The 20,684-nt window shown below is 40.6% G+C and overlaps 1 protein-coding gene across 2 annotated transcripts in view; it reads right to left on the minus strand.

Annotated features, from left to right (window-relative positions):
- Positions 1 to 20,684, minus strand: part of LOC140496067 (mitogen-activated protein kinase kinase kinase kinase 4) — a 303,330-nt gene that overhangs the window by 109,752 nt on the left and 172,894 nt on the right. For both annotated transcript variants that reach the window (XM_072595575.1, XM_072595574.1), the window contains exons 15-16: positions 7,056 to 7,175; positions 4,744 to 4,820 (exon numbers count right to left, since the gene is read on the minus strand). In XM_072595575.1, the coding sequence (XP_072451676.1) occupies positions 4,744 to 4,820; positions 7,056 to 7,175 (197 nt within the window). The remainder of the gene's footprint in view (positions 1 to 4,743; positions 4,821 to 7,055; positions 7,176 to 20,684) is intronic.

Consider the following 20,684-nt stretch of genomic DNA (forward strand, 5'->3'; position numbering starts at 1 on the left):
TATAGAGAGGGGTCCAAAGACATGCAAACCAGGCAGATTGGCCATGCTAAATTGCCTGGTAGTATCCAGGGATGTGCAGACTAGGTGGATTAGCCACGGCAACTGCAGGGTTACAGGGATTGGGTAGGGTGGTGCATTTGGATGGGATGTGGTTAAAAGGGTCAATGTGGACTCAATGGGCCAAATAACTTGCTTCCAGACTGTAGGGATTCTATGATTCTATAATCATTCCCACAATGAGTCAATAGCTGTAATGTTTATTCAACTTGGAATTTCTTGTGTAAAAGTGATGTGTAAGCATGTGTAGACATTGCAGTCACTTAATAGCAAAGTGAATAACAACTTGTGTTGAGAGAGGGGCGGCTATACTTTCACTTTTGACCAACCAGCCTCCCCAACCTCCTCCAATGAACAAGGTATAAATCTCATTCAAGGTTCCAGAGGCACTTCCACAAAACTGACTGTGGCTAGGCAGCAGAGGTCCAGGTCAATGGAGGTCTTCACAGCACAGAGGCTGGGAGACAAGCCCAGAGAACATTGGAAGAGTTGACTAAAGGTCATAGATCTGAAACATTAACTCCATCTCTCTCTCTCTCTCTCTCCACGGATGCAGTCAGCATCTGCTGAGTAATCTCAGCACATTTTGTTTTTCCTCCCTATTTCAGCAGCCACAATGACATTTCAGTGCAGCTAACACCCATAGCCCAGGAGCTGGGTCAATCCAATCTTTGTAACAAAGATCAGTTTGGAACCAGCAATGCCCAAGTAAGGCAAAAATAAAGCAATGAAACTGGATATGTCACATATGGGATTCTATGTCATTAGCTTAACTGGCCCATAATGATAAAATGTGTGGACACAGACTACAGACTTGATCAAATCTAATAACAAAACATAGAACATAGAAACGTACAGCACAGAACAGGCCCTTTGGCCCAAGATGTTGTGCTGAGATTTAATCCTAATGTAAAATATAATAACTTAACCTACGCACCCCTCAACTCACTGCTATCCATGTGCATGTCCAGCAGTCGCTTAAATGTCCCCAATGACTCTGCTTCCACCACCACAGCTGGCAATGCGATATTCACAACTCTCTGAGTAAAGAACATACCTCTGACGTCTCCTTTATACCTTCCTCCTAATATCTTCAAACTATGACTTCTCGTACCAGTCAATCCTGCCCTGGGAAAAGTCTATGGTTATTGACTCTATCTATTCCTCTCATTATTTTGTACACCTCGATCAGGTCTCCTCTCTTCCTCCTTCTCTCCAGAGAGAAATGTCCAAGTTTATTCAACCTTTCTTCATAAGGCAAGCCCTCCAGTACAGGCAGCATCCTGGTAAATCTTCTTTGCACCCTCACCAAAGCCTTTGTATCTTTCCGATAGTAGGGCGACCAGAACTGGACACAATATTCCAAGTGTGGTCTCACCAGGGACTTGTAGAGCTGCAGCAAAATTTTGTGGCTCTTAAACTCGATCCCCCTGTTAATGAAAGCCAAAACACCATATGCTTTCTTAACAACCCTATCCACTTGGGTGGCAACTTTGAAGGATCTATGTACTTGCACACCCAGATCCCTCTGTTCCTCCACACTGCCAAGAATCCTATCTTTAATCCTATATTCAGCATTTGAGTTCGATCTTCCAAATTGCATCACTTTGCATTTATCCAGGTTGAACTCCATCTGCCATTTCTCAGCCCAGCTCTGCATCCTGTCTATGTCACACTGCAGCCTGCAGTAGCCCTCTATACTATTGACGACACCTCCAACCTTTGTGTCATCTGCAAATTTACTAACCCAACCCTCAACCTCCTCATCCAAGTCATTTATAAAAACTACAAAGAGCAGAGGTCCAAGCACAGAGCCCTGTGGAACCCCACTCAACACTGTTCTCCAGGCGGAATGCTTTCCACCTACAACCACTCTCTGCCTTCTGTCAGCCAGCCAATTCTGAATCCAGATAGCCAAATCTCCCTGTATCCCATACTTTCTGACTTTATGAATGAGCCTACTATGGGGAACTCTATCAAATGCCTTGCTCAAGTCCATATACACCACACCCACTGCTTGACCATCATCGACCTGTCTTGACACCTCCTCAAAGAACTCACAAGCCACTTAAAAATGCACATACTTTATTGTGGTAAAGAAAAACACTATCAAATTTTGACATCTGTCATCTGGTTTTAATGCCTGGGACCTTTATAGATCATAATGATTTTAAGAAAGAAAAATACTGACTTAAAATCCACAGGAATCAATGGACCACAGATTATCCCAGCTTTGCAAAATCAATGTGGGACAAAGATGGCCTGAGTCAAAATTAACATTTTCAAAAGGCGCTGACATTTAAATTTGCTTCTCCTGCCTGATTTACACATCTATAGATAAGTTTCGTATAGCAGAGATAAAAGAGTCACCTAAAAACAATGAGCCTTGACATGAGAATACGCAAATGAGCTGTATTTCAAGTGACTGCTTTTGGCACAGCAGCTAATAGAAAGCTGGATTTGTAACCAGAAGTGGAGAAGACTTGTGCAATCACTCTCTTTTTTTCTCTCAGCTTCTCTTAAAAGACATGGTCCAGTGAGAAATCAAATTGGAGAAAAATTCCCCGTTTGGGGACCATGCAATCTGCTGGACTCGATCTTGAATTCAATAATTTTAATGAATAGAAGGGTTTAGAGGGATACAGGCCAAATGCTGGCAAACAGAACTAGATCAATATATCTGGTTGCCATGGATGAGTTGGACCAAAGAGTCTGTATCCATGCTGTACAACTCTATAACTGTATCCTCTATAAAAACCTATATGTTGACCAAGATTTTGGTCACTAGTTGTACTGTCAAATAAGCTCAGAATTGTTGACACCCAGGAGGAGACTATTTGGTCCATCTCATTTGTGCTGACTCTCAGAATGACCACTGCATCTGGTGCTATTCAACTACCTTCCCCTGTAACCTTGCACATTCTTCCTCTTCAGTTAATAACTCAATTCCCTCTTGAATGTCTCAATTGAACCTGTCCCCACCACAGCCTCCGACAATGCATTCCGGCTCCCTATTACGTGTTCCATGGAAATGTTTTTCCTCATGCCTGCTTTACTTCTTCTGTGAATTACCTCAATTTGTGCCCTTGTATTGTTGATGCTAAATATTTATCATGGTCAGTATTATCTCCTGATTTATAAAGCTCTGGTGAAGCACTTTGAGAGATTTTTTCATGCTAAGGAAACTATATAAATGCGAGTTTTTTTTAACTGCGGATGGGGTGGGAAAATGAAACTTACGGAAAGAAAATTGCTTTTTGGAAGACTTTCTGATAATTCCTGTATTTTCAGTGAACTCTGGGCAGCATTGATTGAGTAACAAAAATTATTTGGGAATCTTAAACGTGAATTACACCTGAGATGTCTTGTGATCTTCTGTGCTGGCTGAAAATTCATTGTATTAGAGCCCGATGATATGATTGACACAACCAGACATTAAAATTGGGAGATTCTGCCAATTCAGATGGCTCAGAATTACAGAAAGGTTGCAGTTCAGAAGGAGGCCATTTGGCCCATCATACCTAGGCCAGCTAGAAGTTCTTCACACTGTGCTCATTTTTCTCAGATGCACAGGACCAATAGGTACAGTGTAAAAGACTTGTCATGTCAAAATCCATCTGAGCTACCAAGAAACCAACTAATGTGCATTAATGAAAGTGGTAAATGGTTCAACATAGTGCTTAAAAGTTACTTTTAATGATTTTAGATTCAGTTAATCACAGCTGGAGGACTGGACATTTATATTAAAATGCTTCTCTTTAGTGATAAAGCCATTTTCAGCTGCATTATTAAAACTGCCCCAGGTTATTACTCTGAAACACATCAAGAAATGCTTTTTAACAGAAAGAGAAAAAACCTAAAATAATTATGTTTTATCACTCTGCCATTTCACACTGGCTGACAGAAGATTTTACATTTGGCTTGACACAAATGATTTTGATCTGAAACTTAAGGAGTAATCAAACCAGAATAGTCTTTTGAGAGACTTTTGAGCACAGCTTCCAGATTGTGCCCAATGTGAAAGTTTTATCTGCAAAATCTTGCTCTATTTTCACACTGAAAGTTTTAATATAATTGTCACGGCTGGATCTGTTCACCTTTGCAATCCAGTACTTCACTGATAAAGTATCTTGTGGTACAGTGCTCGTGACCCTATCTCTAAGCTATTGTGACTCTGGGTTCAAGTCCCACCTATCCTAGTCTGAACATGTAGATAAGGAATTATGTTAATATTTATTCACGGGATGTGGGTGTCACTGGCTAGATTAGCATTTGTTGCCCATCCCTAATTGCCCAGAGGACATTAAATAGTCAACCACATTGCTGTGGGTCTGGAGTCACATATAGGCCAGACCAGGTAAGGATGGCAGATTTCCTTCCCTGAAAAACATTAACGAAGCAGATGGGCTTTTCCTGACAATTGGTAATGGTTTCCTGGTCATTGTTAGGCATTTATTTTTAGGTTATTAATGAATTGAAATTCCACCATGTGCCATGGTGAGATTCAAACATAGGTGTCCAGAACGTTACCTGGGTGTGGATTCATAGTCTAGCGATAATACCACTCAGTCATTGTCTAATGCATTAAAAAAAATCACTGGCCCTTATAAATTACTGTTTAAAATAGAGTTAATGAAGCAGCCAGGCTGCAGTTAGTTCTATTAATGATAGACTGTCGTCACTAACCTGGAGGGACTCTTCTGCCTGGCTTGACTGTTTATTTGTTCTCTGCTGTACGATTTCGAGACCGTTCTTTCGGGAACCTTAACGATTTTAAAAAAAGTTTAAAATATTAGTTTTAATAACTGTCCTCCTCAGAGCACCCCAAACATGAAAATATATTAAGCTTACTATCACACAGGAGAATGCCATTAGCTGCTGGATTAAATTTTAATTCATTCATTTTAAACACCCCCTGTTGCTGATGATTTCACAAAGCTAATATCTAAGACTTAATTAAACTTGAATTTAAATAGATTAAGCAGGTATTTAGGAGTGGTAGTAGACCATTCAGCCCCTCAAGTCAGTTCCAATATTCAATGAGATACCGGCTGGTCTGTGCCTGCTAGTAGCCAGATATATCCTGTGTGTGGCACTTTTAAAAATGTATTTATGTGGCGATTTGCCAGAAATGTGACCTGTTGCAAGACGGGAACAGAGCGGCTCAGAACTGTGTGAACATTGGGACCACAGTGCGTCTCCTAACTTAGATTCAGCACAGTGGCTCAGTGGTTAGTACTGCTACCTCACAGCGCCAGGAACCTGAGTTTGATTCCACCTTCAGGTTACTATCTGTGTTAGGGTTTACACATTCTCCCCATGTCCAGGTGAATTCTCTCTGGTTTCCTCCCACAGTCAAATACGCGCAGTTTAGGTGGATTGACCATGCTAAGTTGCCCAGAGTGTCCAGGGATGTGCAGGCAAGGGGGAATGCAGGGTTGCAGGGACAGGACAGGGGGGTTAGGTCTGGATGGGATGCTCATCACAGGGTCGGTGTGGACTCAATGGGCCAAATGGTCTGCTTCCACACTGAAGGGATTCTATGAATTCAATAAGAAAGTCTGCAGCTGTCGGTGAGTGTGATTGGCTGAATTAGAGCCAAATACGGTACAGGAAGAGAGATAGACTGGATTAGGTGAACGTGAAGATAAAAAGACAAACAAAAATTTAAAGCTTCACACTTCTTAATTTTTAAGAAATATTTACCACATACAGGAAGGAGACAAAATCACTGAAACTGGCCTCTGTCTGAGACAGAGAGGTCAATCCATATTGAACTTGCTGTATGAATTTAGAAGTTAGGGTAGCAGTTTGGATTTTGGAATGCAATTCTCAAGGTTTGCAACAGAAATTTGTGGTGCTGAGTGGTCTGCAAGACCATGGCTTAGTTGAGGGCCTTAAGTGAAAAAATTAAGCCAAAGGCCTCTCCTGCTTCCTTCTGATTTAATGGGCAGCAGGAGAGGCTTGCATTCAATATGATATCAGGGAGGGTCAAAGCTATGATTGTCAGGGCCGTGGGGTCGATTTCTTCTTTCCTGTATCTCTGTGCCAATTGGAAACCCTTCTTCTGTTACCTCCCATGCCCTGTTTTGCCACTGACCCCCCCCCCCCCCCCCCCCCCCCACCCCACCCACCATGTTTGGCCTCCATCCCTGCCCTTGCCAATGTATCTCCACACCTCAAACCCTTGCACAGCAAGATCCAGACCAACCAGGGGGCATTTGCAGCTTCCCTTCCTCCTGGTCCACCTGTAATACCTGCAATGGCCAACCAATGGTTTGGTGAAGGGTTGCAAGCCTCATGTTGGCTGGTAGCTCTATGAGACTGGGCCTCCTCCTAGAAATGGGATGGAAATCCCGCCTGATCCTAATTAATCAAAGACCCAATTGCTGAACAATTAAAGCCTTGCCAAGCAGAAGCTGTGCTTGACACCAAAACTCCACCCTGTGGTAACCTTTCTCAGTGTTTCACCCAGTCCATGGTGTCTGGTAATGCTGTTAAGATACCTCTGACCCCAGCAACACCAGACAGTGGAAATCTTAGGCATATGCAGATGCAAAACAGCAATTTCTGAATTGGAACAGGGATTTTCAGGGAAACATGGCTCACCTCTAGCCAGCTGAGTTCCTGTGATTGTCTAAGTTGGTCACTGAACTAATAGCATGATTTCATTGACAAATTCCCATGGAAGGTAAGCAATGTTGACAGCAAAATAGTTGGGATGGAAAGACTTTTATGTAAAGTGGAAACTATTTGCTTCATTTGGTTGGTAATAGCCTTTCTTGGGTGTTAATGAGCTACAGAGAAGCATGTACTGATATGAAAATGTGTTCATTTGTTAAGATGCCCGCTGCATCAACCAGCAGATGATGGAAAGCGATTCCAAGTTAACACAAATTAAGCTGACAAACACCTCAGCATTAAAGAAAAAAATAAGCTCGCAGCGTTGTGCCATAGACCTCTGGGCAAAAAAGTAAGCATCATTTAAATAACTATACCTTAGGAGGTGGTTCCTCATTATCCCAAAATACTTCATCTTGTCCCAGAGATGCTGGAATTAGGACCATGTCGCTTAATGAAACCGAACTGGAAAGGTTGCCTCTATATTCTCGCAGATCCTGTGGAGGGGAAGCCTTCACATTAATATGAACCATGACCAGATAAAAGGTGGACAGATAAAATAAAGATCACTTTTCTCATTTAAATTAAACATAAATAAATCTCAAGATCTTACTGGTAATAGCATTTTTTTTAGGAACACTGGAATACCACTTAACTTGGAGTGCCAGAATACTTCATTCATAATTGTACGTGTTGGACAGAATCTCGGCACACATGAATCTCAGCGATCTTTTGGATTCCCATGATTCTGGGAATTTGTAATGTGAAGACTTGTACCTGTTGAGTGAGTGTTTGTCAAACCGAGCAGGAAAATTAACATCCTATTGGAGCGTTCCTACATTGCTGATCAGGTACAGTTATAATTGATTGAAAAGTGTATTTCTTCTGATTCTTTGGAATTTTGCCGTCTGGGAACTGATGCTAACAATGTTGATTGTTCTTTCTTCTAAACTCAATTGGATCTAGATTAAGCCACTATGAGTCACTTGCTCTCTGTAGGATCTATTGACTTTCACAAGAATGTGCCAGGAATCCCAGAGTCTGACTTCACCCAGGGGCTGGATCTTGCCTCCAGTGAGTGTGTTTCTGTGTCTCTGCCAGTCTAATAGCAATACTGGAGTGAGTCATTCGCAGTGTGGAATGTAGCCCTTGGGGGGGCATGGTTGCACTGCCCTCCATCGAAGCTGCACATTTTGAGTTATCAACTAGGGATGAGATTATTTTCCTCAGAGAACTTTAAGTTGAGAATAGCACACTTGGCTACTCAGTCTTAACATCAGTGGCTCTTAAAGAAATCAATAATAAAGTGCTCAAAAATCCACAGGGCTCTGATTGAGAGATAGGGAGAAGCTTATTTCATTCGCAGGAGGGTCCATAACTAGAAGATAGAGATTGAAAAGAAAAAAAGTGGGAATTGAGGAGAAACTGTTATGCTGTGAGTCATTGTGATCTGAAATGCACTCTGTGAACGGGTGATGGAAACACATTCACTAGTAACTTTTAAATGCTAATGTATTTTTGTAAAATAAACATTTGCATGGCTACTGGGGAAAAGCAGGAGAGAGACAAGAATTGGAAAAAACATTTTGAAACAGCTAGCACAGCTGATGTTCTGTGAGATTCCATATGCATATCAGTTCCACATTCTAATCTGACTTTTATCGACCCGCCATGATTGAATATCAGAGCAGACTCAATGGGCCAAATGGACTAATTCTGCTGCTTTATCTTAGCTACACGATGCAATGCAGCAATTGATTGAGATTCCTTTGACAGCACCTAATCCCCATGGACTACTGAAGTTCAGGACAATGACTCATTCCTATCTTCTTAAGGGCAATTAGGGATGGGCAACAAATGCTGACCTAGCCAGTAACACTCTTATCCCATGAACAAATAATGCAGGAAAGTTCTAGGAGATGTACATTGCCAAGTCTCTATTTGTTTAGAGATTGCCCCAAATTGGATAGTCAGATATTTCTCTGTTACTTGCAGAGATAGGATATAAGATTCTCTGAGTCCACAATGTAAGATTCTACTAGTTATGTACAGATCACTAGCTATTTGACTTGCCAGCTTTAAGGGCATTTAAATGGTCATTGGATAAATATATGGATGACAATGGAATAGTATAGGTTAGATGAGCTTCAGATTGCTTTCAAAGGTCGGCACAACATTGAGGCTAAAGGGCCTGTACTGCACTGTATCGTTCTATGTTCTATTTGATTAGAAACTCGTCCTGATGGAAAATCAGACAGATAGTGCACCATTCTAACTCAAATCTCTTCCATTGGTAGCTAACCTCATTTATGTAGAACACCATAATTGAGAAACAAGATTCTTAATTTTTTCGAGAGAAACTTCAGGACATAGTTGTTGAATATGGGTGGGCATGTTGACTGAGGCATGTCACATGCAGCATTGACAATGATGATATCATGTGGACTTATGGGTAAAACAGTTTAAAATCTCAAAGGAGTGACTGTGGTCTTCCTCAAAGTCTCTTTAACAATGTTTGGCACAGCAAAGTAACCTGTAAGTCATTAACAGGAAACAAACTGGATAATGTGATCTAAAAGAGTTTTTTCTAGTTAGCCCAAGAAATTCTCACTCATAAAGAGGATGGTGGTAATTACCTTCATCATGAACAGCAATTTAAACAGCACAGAAAATTGTCATAACCTGTACATCAGCGACTGGGAGATGTTGCAGATAAGGTTAGTGCATACACTGAAGCTAACCAAATATGACAATATGCTTTAGAAAACTATAGTTTCAGGAAGATCTTACAAGTCCAACAGTCCACATTAAATATAGGATTTGCTGCTATTTGAAGGAAATTCAGGGCTTATATTTTGATACAGTACAGAAGAAAATCATTTAGATCATCATACCTATATTGGGATTCCACTGGGTATTCAGTTTTATAAATATTTAACATAACACCACTAGCCATTAAAGAAATGTTTTCAACATTACAAGTGGGGATACACTTTACTTCAATGACTGTAAAGCACTTAGAGATATGTGGTAATACCGAGTAGTGGAGAGGCTGTATCTAGGTACTGATGCATAATATTGATCGGCTTATTTAAAGAAGAACATAAGTACTTTGAAATCCATTTTGAGAAGGTTTCCCAGACTAACAGCTGGAATGGGTTAATTGTTTTATGAGGAATGGCTGGACAGATTAGGGTAGTGTCTGCCGAAGTTTAAAAGAGTAAGAGATGACTTGATTGAAATGATATGATTGTGAGGGGTCTTGATAAGGTGGATGTGGAGAGGATGTTTCCTTTCGTGGGAGGTCCAGAACTGGGGGTCACTGCATAAAAATAATAGGTCACTTAGTTACATAGAGGAAGTGATTTTTTTTTGCTCAGCGGGTCATGAATGTTTGGAACTCCACTCCTGAAAAGGTGGTGAAGTCAGAGTCTTTGAATATTTTTAAGGCAGATGTAACTAGATTCTTCTTAAGAAATGGGGTGAAAGGTTATTGCAGTAGGCAGGAATGTGGATTAGAGGTTACAATCAGGTCGGTCGTGACCTTATTGAGTGGAGGAGCAGGCTTGAGGGGCTGAATGGCCTTTTCACGCTCCTACATTTTATATTTTTATGGACATGCTATGGTCATGAAAAATGCTTTATAAAAGCCCACATATTTTAACTTGATTAAGAGGCTCACTTATGACTGAGATTCTACCTAAAGTTAATTCTTTCACCAACTTGTTGCAATGAACTTATACAAACTAGCTAAATAGGCTCGCCACCTGAAGGTTTCACTTTCAAATGCAGTGTTTCCTTCAAAACTATTTTGAAAGCTTGTTTTTTCCTGTCAAAATCTTACAGTTAGGCATTAGTATTTGATTAGAAGACAGCACTAGTTGTTCTGTACCAAAGTGATAAATGGAGTTAAAACCGGCTTCCAGGAAATTGCCTCAGAATCTGAACAAAACTGCTCCGTCCAGGATTATGGTTGGATCAATACTCTATGAAGTAATCCATAAAACAGAAAATTCAAGTATTGTTCACACTTATTCACTGAGCAATCCAATCCAAGCCAACCAAGATAACGAGGAAACACGCACACACACATTCTTACACTCTCTCTCTCACACACACACACTTCACATTTTTTTAAAAATTCAATTCAAATGTCATCATATCCAGTGGTGGGATTCACCCAGAATGTTAACTTGGAGTTCTGGACTATTTGGCCAATAACATTAATACTATGTCACTGCCTCCCCTCATAATCTTCCCTAAACTGTAGATCTAGCCATCTCCAGTTGTTTCATCAATGACCTTCCCAAACAAGATGCTTTCCGTCATTAGCCAGGGCACGGAATATAGGAGCAAGGAAGTCCTGATCCTACTTTATAAAACATTAGTTAGGCCACAGAGAGAATACTATGTGTGATGAGAGGGAATAAGTAAAAGGTGAAGAGCAAGTGGCTTAGAGGAGATCTGAGAAAGACCTTTTTCATCCAGAGGATGATAAACATATGGAACGTGCTGCCTGAGAAGGTGGTAGAGGCAATGACTCTGGATGTGCACTTAGAATGCCAGGACATAGTAGGCTCTACCAAGTTCAGGTAAATGGGAATAGTATAATTTGGTTGGCCTAGACATAGTAGGGTGAAGGACATTTTTCTATGTTGTATGGCTGTATGACTATGGAAACTGAATTGCGACAGTCATATAAATACTGGAGAAAAACAGAAGGGCTGGGAATTAGTTTCCGTGAGTAACTTTACCTCTTGACTCCCAAAGCTTGTCCTCTACCTACAAGGCACAAGTCAGGAGTTTGATGGAACTCTCCCTACTTGCTTGGAAGAATTCGACTCCAAAAACACTCAAGAAACAGAACAACCAGCCCAAACCGGCCCACTCGACTGGCATCCTACCCATCAGCATCAGCATTCAGAAAATTCACCACAGTCGCAGCAGTATGTATCACCTTCAAGATGCATTGCATCAAATCACAATCATGTCTTCAACAGCACCGTTCAAACCACTCCTGATCAATGAAAAGGACAAAGGCAGTAGATGCATGGGTACACCACCACCAGCAAGTTTTCCCCAAAGCTACATACCATCCTAACTTGGATATTTCTCACGGTTCCTTCACTGTTCCTAGATCAGGATGACAGAACTCTCTTCCTGACAGCACTGTGGGTGTCCCTACATCACAGGGCCTGCAGTATTTCAAGAAAACCATCACCTCCTCAAGGTCTACTCGAGATGAATGATAAATGTCAATTAGCCAGCGACCCTCTCAAAGGCGTTTCTGTGTCTCAGTCAAATGTGGCACATGGGCTACAAAAAATAACTTGCTTAACATACAAATTAAATATTTGTGGAAGGATTATGCTTGGATCAGGATTTTCCACTTCAGTGGCAGAGTTAGATCAGAATTCTCAACAGTAAAATAGGAAGCTGTTTGCCAGATTGAATTCCAAGTTTGGATCAAAAGTTTGCTTTGACTTTGTCTTTTTCCAGAGTCAGAAGGATGCCAACTTTAATTTAATTGACAAATTTAATTAGGACAGACAGAATGTTCTGTGACTCTCTGTGATTCTCTAGTTTGACTTTAGCATCTTTAGCTATGAAAGGATTCAACAGAATGTTAATGTTTTCAGGAAATGTGCAAAAAACACGAACAGAATCTAATGGGTTAATAAAAGGGATCTGAAAGTTTTGATTTGTCACTAAACATGGGATTGATTGTGAGGCAAGTCAAGAAGATGATGACCAGATCTGGTTTCATTGGGCATAAAGTCTGGGAGTAGCCCAAAATGGATGGATCTCCAATTTAATTTTTCTAGCATTCATAGTTATTTAATTTCCACTAATTTCACTCTGGATGTCTGCCATAGTCTTATTCATTTATCTTTGGTTACTTGCCAGTTGGATGATTCTCCTACTCACTCCCCTCTCTGGGAATCTGTCCAAATGAGTCATTCTGCTACTTACTATTAACATACAGTTGAAATCACCAAATACCTTCTAATCCTTTTTGGTTACATAGGTGTACACATGGAAAATCAAAAGTCACATCTAAAGGTCAAATCTTTCGGTACATTATCCAATGCAACTAATACCAACAATGCTTGGAACTTTCATTTTTACAAATAATCTTTTAAAAATCTCTGTATTCACAAAATTTCAATAAGATGGACCAGTGAACAGGATATATGAGCACTGACAGAACTAAATTGACTGGGTTTGAGATTGCAGTGCTGATGTGGGGGAAAAGCAAGAGAATATGACAATGCACCAACCTTGAGTCTGGGTCTGCCACTCTATGAGATCATGGCTAACCTGTGGTCTAACTTCATATGTCTCCATATCTTTGGTTAGCAAGAGTCTATCAATTTCACATTCAGAATTAAGAATTGTGAGAGCATCAACTAACATCGAGGAAAGAGATCCAAACCTCGAATGAGAAGAAATTAAATTAAGAGCAGGCCAAACAAACCACTAAACAGAAATGTGACTCACAGCAGCATTACAGCTGCTTGATATGTAATCTGTAAAGACATTTCATTGTCAAAGTGTTATTTACTCTTGTCTGAATTAATTAAAATGTTGCAAACGTGCCTTGGAGACTGAAAAATCTCCAAGAACTTTCTGCTGGTTCGGGATATTATCTTTTGGTTACACATCAGGGAAATAAATTAAAATTACTCCATGTCCCTCCAGAATCTCAATTTTATTGTATCTCAGGGGACTTTGACCTCAATTAACTTAAAATTGAGACAAATGCAATCAAGGTCCCCAACTTTGAAAGGTTTGTCATGGTGATCACACAGCGCAGTGGGAACACCTCATTCTGAACTGAGCTTTGTTTTCTAATAGCAAATAGAAAGATTGAAGTGAGTGAATATTTGCATTATTGCTGATAGGGGGAAGAATAATTTCATTGGATTGATCTGGATTTGCTTCAATGATCTTGGTTTAATTCAGGCTCCAATGAACCAATGCCCCTCATTTATCTCTATTATTTCTAACACATCTACATTGTCACAACAGATCCCAGGAGGTGTGCATTAGAGACCTATCCCATTTATCTTACTTTCGTTGCTGTTCAGTGGAGGCTGAAGGTCTGTGATTCCCATAGTTGAAAGGGAAACTCCCCTATGTCTGGCATAACTGGAAACCTAATCATTTTGCCTAATTGTGAGACTCTTCAATGACACTGCGTCAATTGCTGTTTGCTGCACCATCAGGAGGCAGCACTGAGCCATAGCAAGGTGTTCCCTCACATTGTTGAGAACAATTGAATGATGAGGTGGTACCACCCAATGTCCCTGACAGCAGCACGGCAAAGATGTGATGGAAAACCTGACCATCTCAGCTAGGGAGCAATAGAGCAGTTTTGGAGTGATGTAAAAACAACAACTTATATGTATATAGTGCCTTAAATGTGATGAAATATCCCATGGTATTTCACAGGAACATGATACAGCAAAGTAGGGACTGAAGCACATGTGGAGACAAGAGGCCAGATAGGCAAACTCTGTGCCGATGAGGTAGGTTTGAAGGCACCTCAAAAGGATAAAGTGAGATGGAGAGGCAAATAAATGGAGAGAAGGGGCCTAATCAACTGAAGGCAGACACTCAGTTGTGGAGTAAATTTATTAGGGATACATCAAGGACAGTGGAAAGAAAACAGGAATATAACATTGAGATCAGAAATTAGCCAAAATCATATTGAATAGTGCAGCAGGCCGGAAGGGCTGAATGTCCTACTCCAGCTCCTAGGTTCTGTGTTTCTCTAAGGCCAGAATTAAAGTAGTACAGATATCTCAGAGGGATGAAGGACTGGAGCTGATGACAGAGATAGGATGGGGCATGGCAATGGAGGGATTTGAAAACAGGGATGAGAATTTTGAAATCAAGATGTCACTTGACTAGGAGTTAATGTAAGGCAGTGAGTGCTGGGGTAATAGTGGAACAGGACCCATGTGAGTTATGGCAATTCGATGATCTCAACCTGGATAATTACAAAGTAGTAGAAGCTGGACCCAAGATTCAGAAGTTTTCTCCCCATTCCTGACAAACCCCAGGTCAGATAGGAGGTCTAAGGGGCCAGGGAATGAGCAATGCGGGATGGAAAACCCAAACTCAACAGGCCTATCAGATGTTGATGCCGAGTTCAAACAGTTCTTATTCTTTTGCTGTAGCTGGGGCCTTAACCAAAAATGCGGTGAGTTAGGAATTTTTATCGTAGCAGTAATTTGTTCTTGAAGGGCTTATAATACCTGTCAAACTGTCAAGTTGTAAAGTTTTTAAACTTGTTGCTTGTAACAGGGAGAGGTGAACGTTCAAATTATGGAGCCTCTTACATTTTCAGACTTTAAAAATAAGAAAAAAAAGACTCGTTTCATTGAGAATATAAAGATATCTGATCAAATAGTTACACAATTTGTTGGTGACATTAGCCTAAAGGTTATCATTTTGGCATTATAAATGTTTAGCTGTTTTCCTTAACCAATCACTATCTCAGCAGGGGACCGTAAATTCATGGTTTGATTGACAGCTCAAAGAAGTTATTAAGGATTAGCTGTCTTTGATGTATGTTTACTAATCTAAATTTGTTTATTTTTATCAGGGGATTAATTACAGAGAGGGTATATTGTCTTGAATGAACTCTCATGAAATGTGGACATATTTTTTGAAACAGTAAATATTTCAAAGATATTTAGAACTAGGTTTCAGCATGACTTCTGAGGTCCTCAGGTGGAAACTGGGTGAAAAACATTAGGTAAGATTAATTCATAGGCAAATACTTCTTACTAGAGCATTAAATTTGGCAATAGCTTTCTCTGTTCAAAATTTTCAAGTTTGAAACAGATGGTTTATCGATGATATGGCATTCCTAAAATGGAAGGAGGTGTCAGTTACCTAGGCTCATTTGGACCAGGTTTCCAAGTCTGAATTGAATGTGATTTGTCTGTGGATAGCAGTTATCATTTACAGCTGTTCCTTCTGCTCTGCAAGGCTTAAGGGATCAGAATTGAATGTGGATTTTTAGTTTTTTAGCTTGGACTAGAAGGCTTGCCTTATGAAGAAAGGTTGAATAAGCTCGGGGAAACGAGGAAGAGAGGAGACCTGATCGAGGTGTAAATAATGAGAGGAATAGATAGAGTCAATAGCCAGAGACTTTTCCCCAGGGCAGGATTGATTCGAGAAGTCATAGTTTGAAGATATGAGGAGGAAGGTATAAAGGAGACGTCAGAGGTAGGTTTTTTACACAGAGAGTTGTGAATGCATGGAATGCGTTGCCAGCTGAGGTGGTGGAAGCAGAGTCATTGGGGACATTTAAGCGACTTCTGGACATGTACATGGATAGCAGTGAATTGAGGGGTACGTAGGTTAAGTTACTATATTTTACAGTAGGACTAAGTCTCAGCATAACATCGTGGGCCAAATGGCCTGTTCTGTGCTGTACTTTTCTATCTTCTTTCTATCTATCTATCTTAAATGCCTAAAGGTGAAATCCAAATTTAAAGTGAATTGCAATGGATTGTAGATCAGGGACTACAACTCCATTTCAAGTCTTTTTTATCATAAAGCCCAAAGCTGATCCTTTGGCACTTGACAGGTTAAATGCAGAGGGTTTTTTTTCCCCTTGTGGGAGAGTCTAAGGACAGAGTTCAAAATCTCAGCATAGGGGCTCATACATTTAAGACAGAGATGAAAGATTTCTTCTCTGAGGTTAGTGAACCTGTGGAATTCTTTGCTGCAGAAGGCTGGTGAAACTGGGTCGTTAAGTTTACTTAAGACTGACTTGGGCATTTTTAATCAGTGAAGTAATCAAGGGTTATGCATATAAAGGCAGCAAAGTGAAGTTGAGGATTATCAGATCAGTCATGATCCCATTGAGAAGTGTCGTGATTTGGAGGTGTCGGTGTTGGACTGGGGTGTACAAAGTTAAAAATCACACAACACTAGGTTAATTGCAACAGGTTTACTTGGAAGCACTAGCTTTCAGGGCACTGCTCCTTCGTCAGGTGGTTGTAGGAGCAGTGCTCTGAAAGCCAGTGCTCCCAAATAAACCTGTTGCACTATAATCTAGTGTTGTGTGAATTTTAACATTGAAAAGTGTACCAGTCTTGATGGGCTAAGTTTCCTACTTTGCTCCTAAGCTTTACGGTCTTATGAAGCAATGGAAACCCAAGATAAAATCTGAATGAAGTTTTTGAAAATATGTCCGAAGGCAAAGGGAGCTATAACATTAAACTGCCACCGAATGGAGAAAACAATTAACGATACTGCTGCCACAGAAACCATGAAAGGAAATTCAGATTTGGGATAAAGTGATGAGCATAAAGACAGCGTTGATGCAAAGGTAGTTTTTCTACATTATAGAAGGATCAACAGCCAGTAGTCATGGATTTAAAGTAATTGGTAAAAGAATAAGACCAGATTTGTGGAGAATTTTTTTTCACTGAGGGTTGTAGGAATCTAGAACTCACTGCCTGAAAGATGGATTGCATCAGAAACTCTTGCAACATTTAAACAGAACTTAAATATTCACTTGCATTGCCACAGCCTCTAGGGCAATTTGGCTGGAAAGCTGGAAAATGGGATTAGCATAGTTAGATCCTTGTCGACCAGCATGTACTCTATGGGCTGATTGGCCTCCTTGTGTACTATAAAAGTCTGAGTCTATGAATGAGGCCACAAAGAGATCCACACTCGGAGGCAAAACTGACAAAATGGCAGAAGCTTTAAATAATTGCATTTACTCCTAATAATGGTGTGGCTATGTTTTTAACATAGGGCGGCACGGTGGCACAGTGGTTAGCACTGCTGCCTCACAGCGCCAGAGACCCGGGTTCAATTCCCACCTCAGGTGACTGACTGTGTGGAGTTTGTACATTCTCCCCGTGTCTGCGTGGGTTTCCTCCGGGTGCTCCGGTTTCCTCCCACAGTCACAAAGATGTGCAGGTCAGGTGAATTGGCCATACTAAATTGCCCGTAGTGTTAGGTAAGGGGTAGATGTAGGGGTATGGGTGGGTTGCGCTTCGGAGGGTCAGTGTGGACTTGTTGGGCCGAAGGGCCTGTTTCCACACTGTAAGTAATCTAATCTAATCTAAAGGAAGAGAATGGGTGTGTAATCAGCAAAGTAACTTCAATGTAGAAAAGCATGAAGTGATATAATTTGGTAGGAAGGGTAAAAAGGATATAAAGAATAATAAAGGGTAAAAATACTTTCCTTAAAAAATAAGCATTTTAAGAAAATAGGAGTCTCATCTTAATTCAATTAAGGCGTCTCCCTGTGTTCATAGAATCCCTACAGTGTGGAAACCAGAACCATCTCCCTACTCTGTTACCCAACATTTACCACTGACTAATGCACCTAACCTACACATCCCAGAACGCTATGGGCAATTTAGCTTGGCCAGTTCACCTAACCTACACATCTTTGGATTGTGGGTGGAAACCAGAGCACCAGGAGGAAACTCATGCAGATATGGGGAGAATGTGCAAACTCCACTCAGGCAGTCGCCCGAGGCAGGAATTGGATGCAGGTCCCTAGCACTGTGAGACAGCAATATTAACCACTCAGCCACCGTGCTGCCTATTCAATTGCTGGGGGTGGTTGTTCAGCCATTAAGAATGCAGACTAGCCTCCCCTTCCCACATAGCTATAGGTTGGGAACAGCTATAATCCACAAAATCAAGTCTCTGGAGTAGTGTGAACATCTGTGGTGTCCATATTGTAAAAGTGACAGAGAGATACTAGAGAAGGTAGAACATAATGATATGGCAGAGAAGAAAGTTATTTTGCTCTTCACACCTAACTTGAAAGAGCTGTCCCAATTAATCCCATTCTCTCCTGCTCTATTCCTATCACCCTGTCAACTTTTCTCTTCAAGTATATATCTAATTATCTCCGAAATGTTACGTTTGAATTTGCTTCCATCACCCTTTCAAGCTGCACACTCCAGGTCACCATATCTCACTGTGTGAAATTCTCATCATTTGTTCCTCGTGCCAATTATCCTATCTGAAGAATTGAGTTCAAACCTCTTTGTTAAGGAATACATCCCCTTAATTACATCCAGATATCAATGGCAAGCAGGTTCTAATTTGTTCTTCTGGTTTTGACAATGCAAAACCCTTAATCATTCTGATATTCATGTGCAAATCTCCTATCTCAGCTCTGTTTATCCTTGCTGATTCGCTACTGATTGCCATTTCTGGATATTTTCTCCCCAGCCCTTTCATCTTTGTTTGTCTCCATGCTGTTCTCCACTGTCTTCCTCCATCATAAGTTCCCTTTCACAAAACCTGTACAAACTAACTTCTCCAACTTCTCTTCCATGGTTGCTCAGGGGAAATCTCCACATGTAACAGAAGTGGCACTGACTCAAACAGTTCAGACGAGAAAGAGAGGAGACCCAGCTTCTTTGGTTGTACAATGTGAACTGAAATCAGAAAGGTAATGCTGCAAATAAAAAAGACTCAGAAATTCAGGAGAATGTGCAATGGCATAAAGAGGAAATAATCTCCCTTGTTCTAAGTGACCCCTCAGCTGGGTTTCCATGCAGCTAACAATAAAGTTAGTTGCTTCAGGCCACAACAAGGTTGGAAAGGAGGCCTTGAGCAGAGGAGACAGTAATGTTGGGGAAACGTCAGTGGATGAATCATTCAGAATCCCAGGCTGATGCTCTGGGGACTTGGGTTTGAATCGCATCAAAGCAGATGGTGAAACTTGTATTCAATAATAATCTGGAATGAAATGTAGCCCCAAATGTGACCACGTAATGTGGCTGTAGTCTTACCAGACAATAGGGCTGCTCTTTCAATAGACACAGAGTGATTGGTGGTGGTTTAACTTGAGGGTCACCGCACCTCAGGCAAGGGGAGAGTTTGTGAAGGAGAATTCTTCATGGTAACCTCAGCTGGTGCAGGAATTGAACTTACGCTGTTGGTGTTACTCTACATTGCAAACAAGCCAATTCAGCTAACCAGCGTAACCACAATTGTTTGGTTTTTTTTGTTAAAAAAAATCCCCTATCTACTTTTCCAATGCTCTTTAGAGAAGAAAACCTGTCATTCTTACCTGGTCCACTCCAGATCCACAGCAATGTTCATGACTCTCACCTGCTGTTTGTGCAATTAGGGATTGGCAGTAACCGCTCACATCCCATGAATCAATGCAAGAACAATTAGACCCTATATACGCATGTAACAAAAACCCACCAGAAGTGCAGGTAAAAGATGTCTCGTGTTTGTCTTTTGCCCAATTTAGCCGGCACTTGGCCTTCAGCACATGGAGATGAATGCACTCTCGGCAATCCATCCATCCACCTTGGTATCTGTGCAGTGCCTGCTTTATTTCAATTTCTAGATCAATTCTTTTTTTAAAACTTAGTAACATATTTCCAAATACACTATGTTAACACAGTCTAAATCTTTTAACAGGATCAAATGATTTTAACAAGGATATTTACATGTAGTGTCAGACAAATAAAAGTTTCTTGCCATCCAATAGCTATAAACAGTATGAACAAGGTGAACTTTCCTTGATTTGAAAGTGTTTAAACTTGTTCCAAAGATAGACAGAAACAGACAACTTAATTCAATTCACAACTGCACTATTTTTGATACAGTTCCAAGGATCTTCTGTGGAAAATAATTGAAAGACATTATGAAATAATTCGATATTTGTACATTCAATACCTTTGTGATTTCAGAGTTTTGACCCAATCTAAATCGAAGAGCATGATGTTAGTTACATAGTACTGTTTGATTTATCAGTCATGTACAACATCATAGATACCACAAAAGCTGTTGGCCCCTGGCAAGTTAAAATCCTATTAGAATCTCACAAAACATAATATAACATTGTTATGGTAGACATAGTAGATTCAGAATGCAGTTTAACAGCTCTTGCACTCAAATTGTACGGCCCACTTTCAGATGCCTCAAAAGATTATGTATGTCTGTTCCTTGCATGTGAGACTGGTGGGACTTTTCTCCCATGTACT

This window comes from Chiloscyllium punctatum, chromosome 25 (genome assembly GCF_047496795.1).
Source record: "Chiloscyllium punctatum isolate Juve2018m chromosome 25, sChiPun1.3, whole genome shotgun sequence".
Taxonomy (NCBI): Eukaryota; Metazoa; Chordata; class Chondrichthyes; order Orectolobiformes; family Hemiscylliidae; genus Chiloscyllium; species Chiloscyllium punctatum.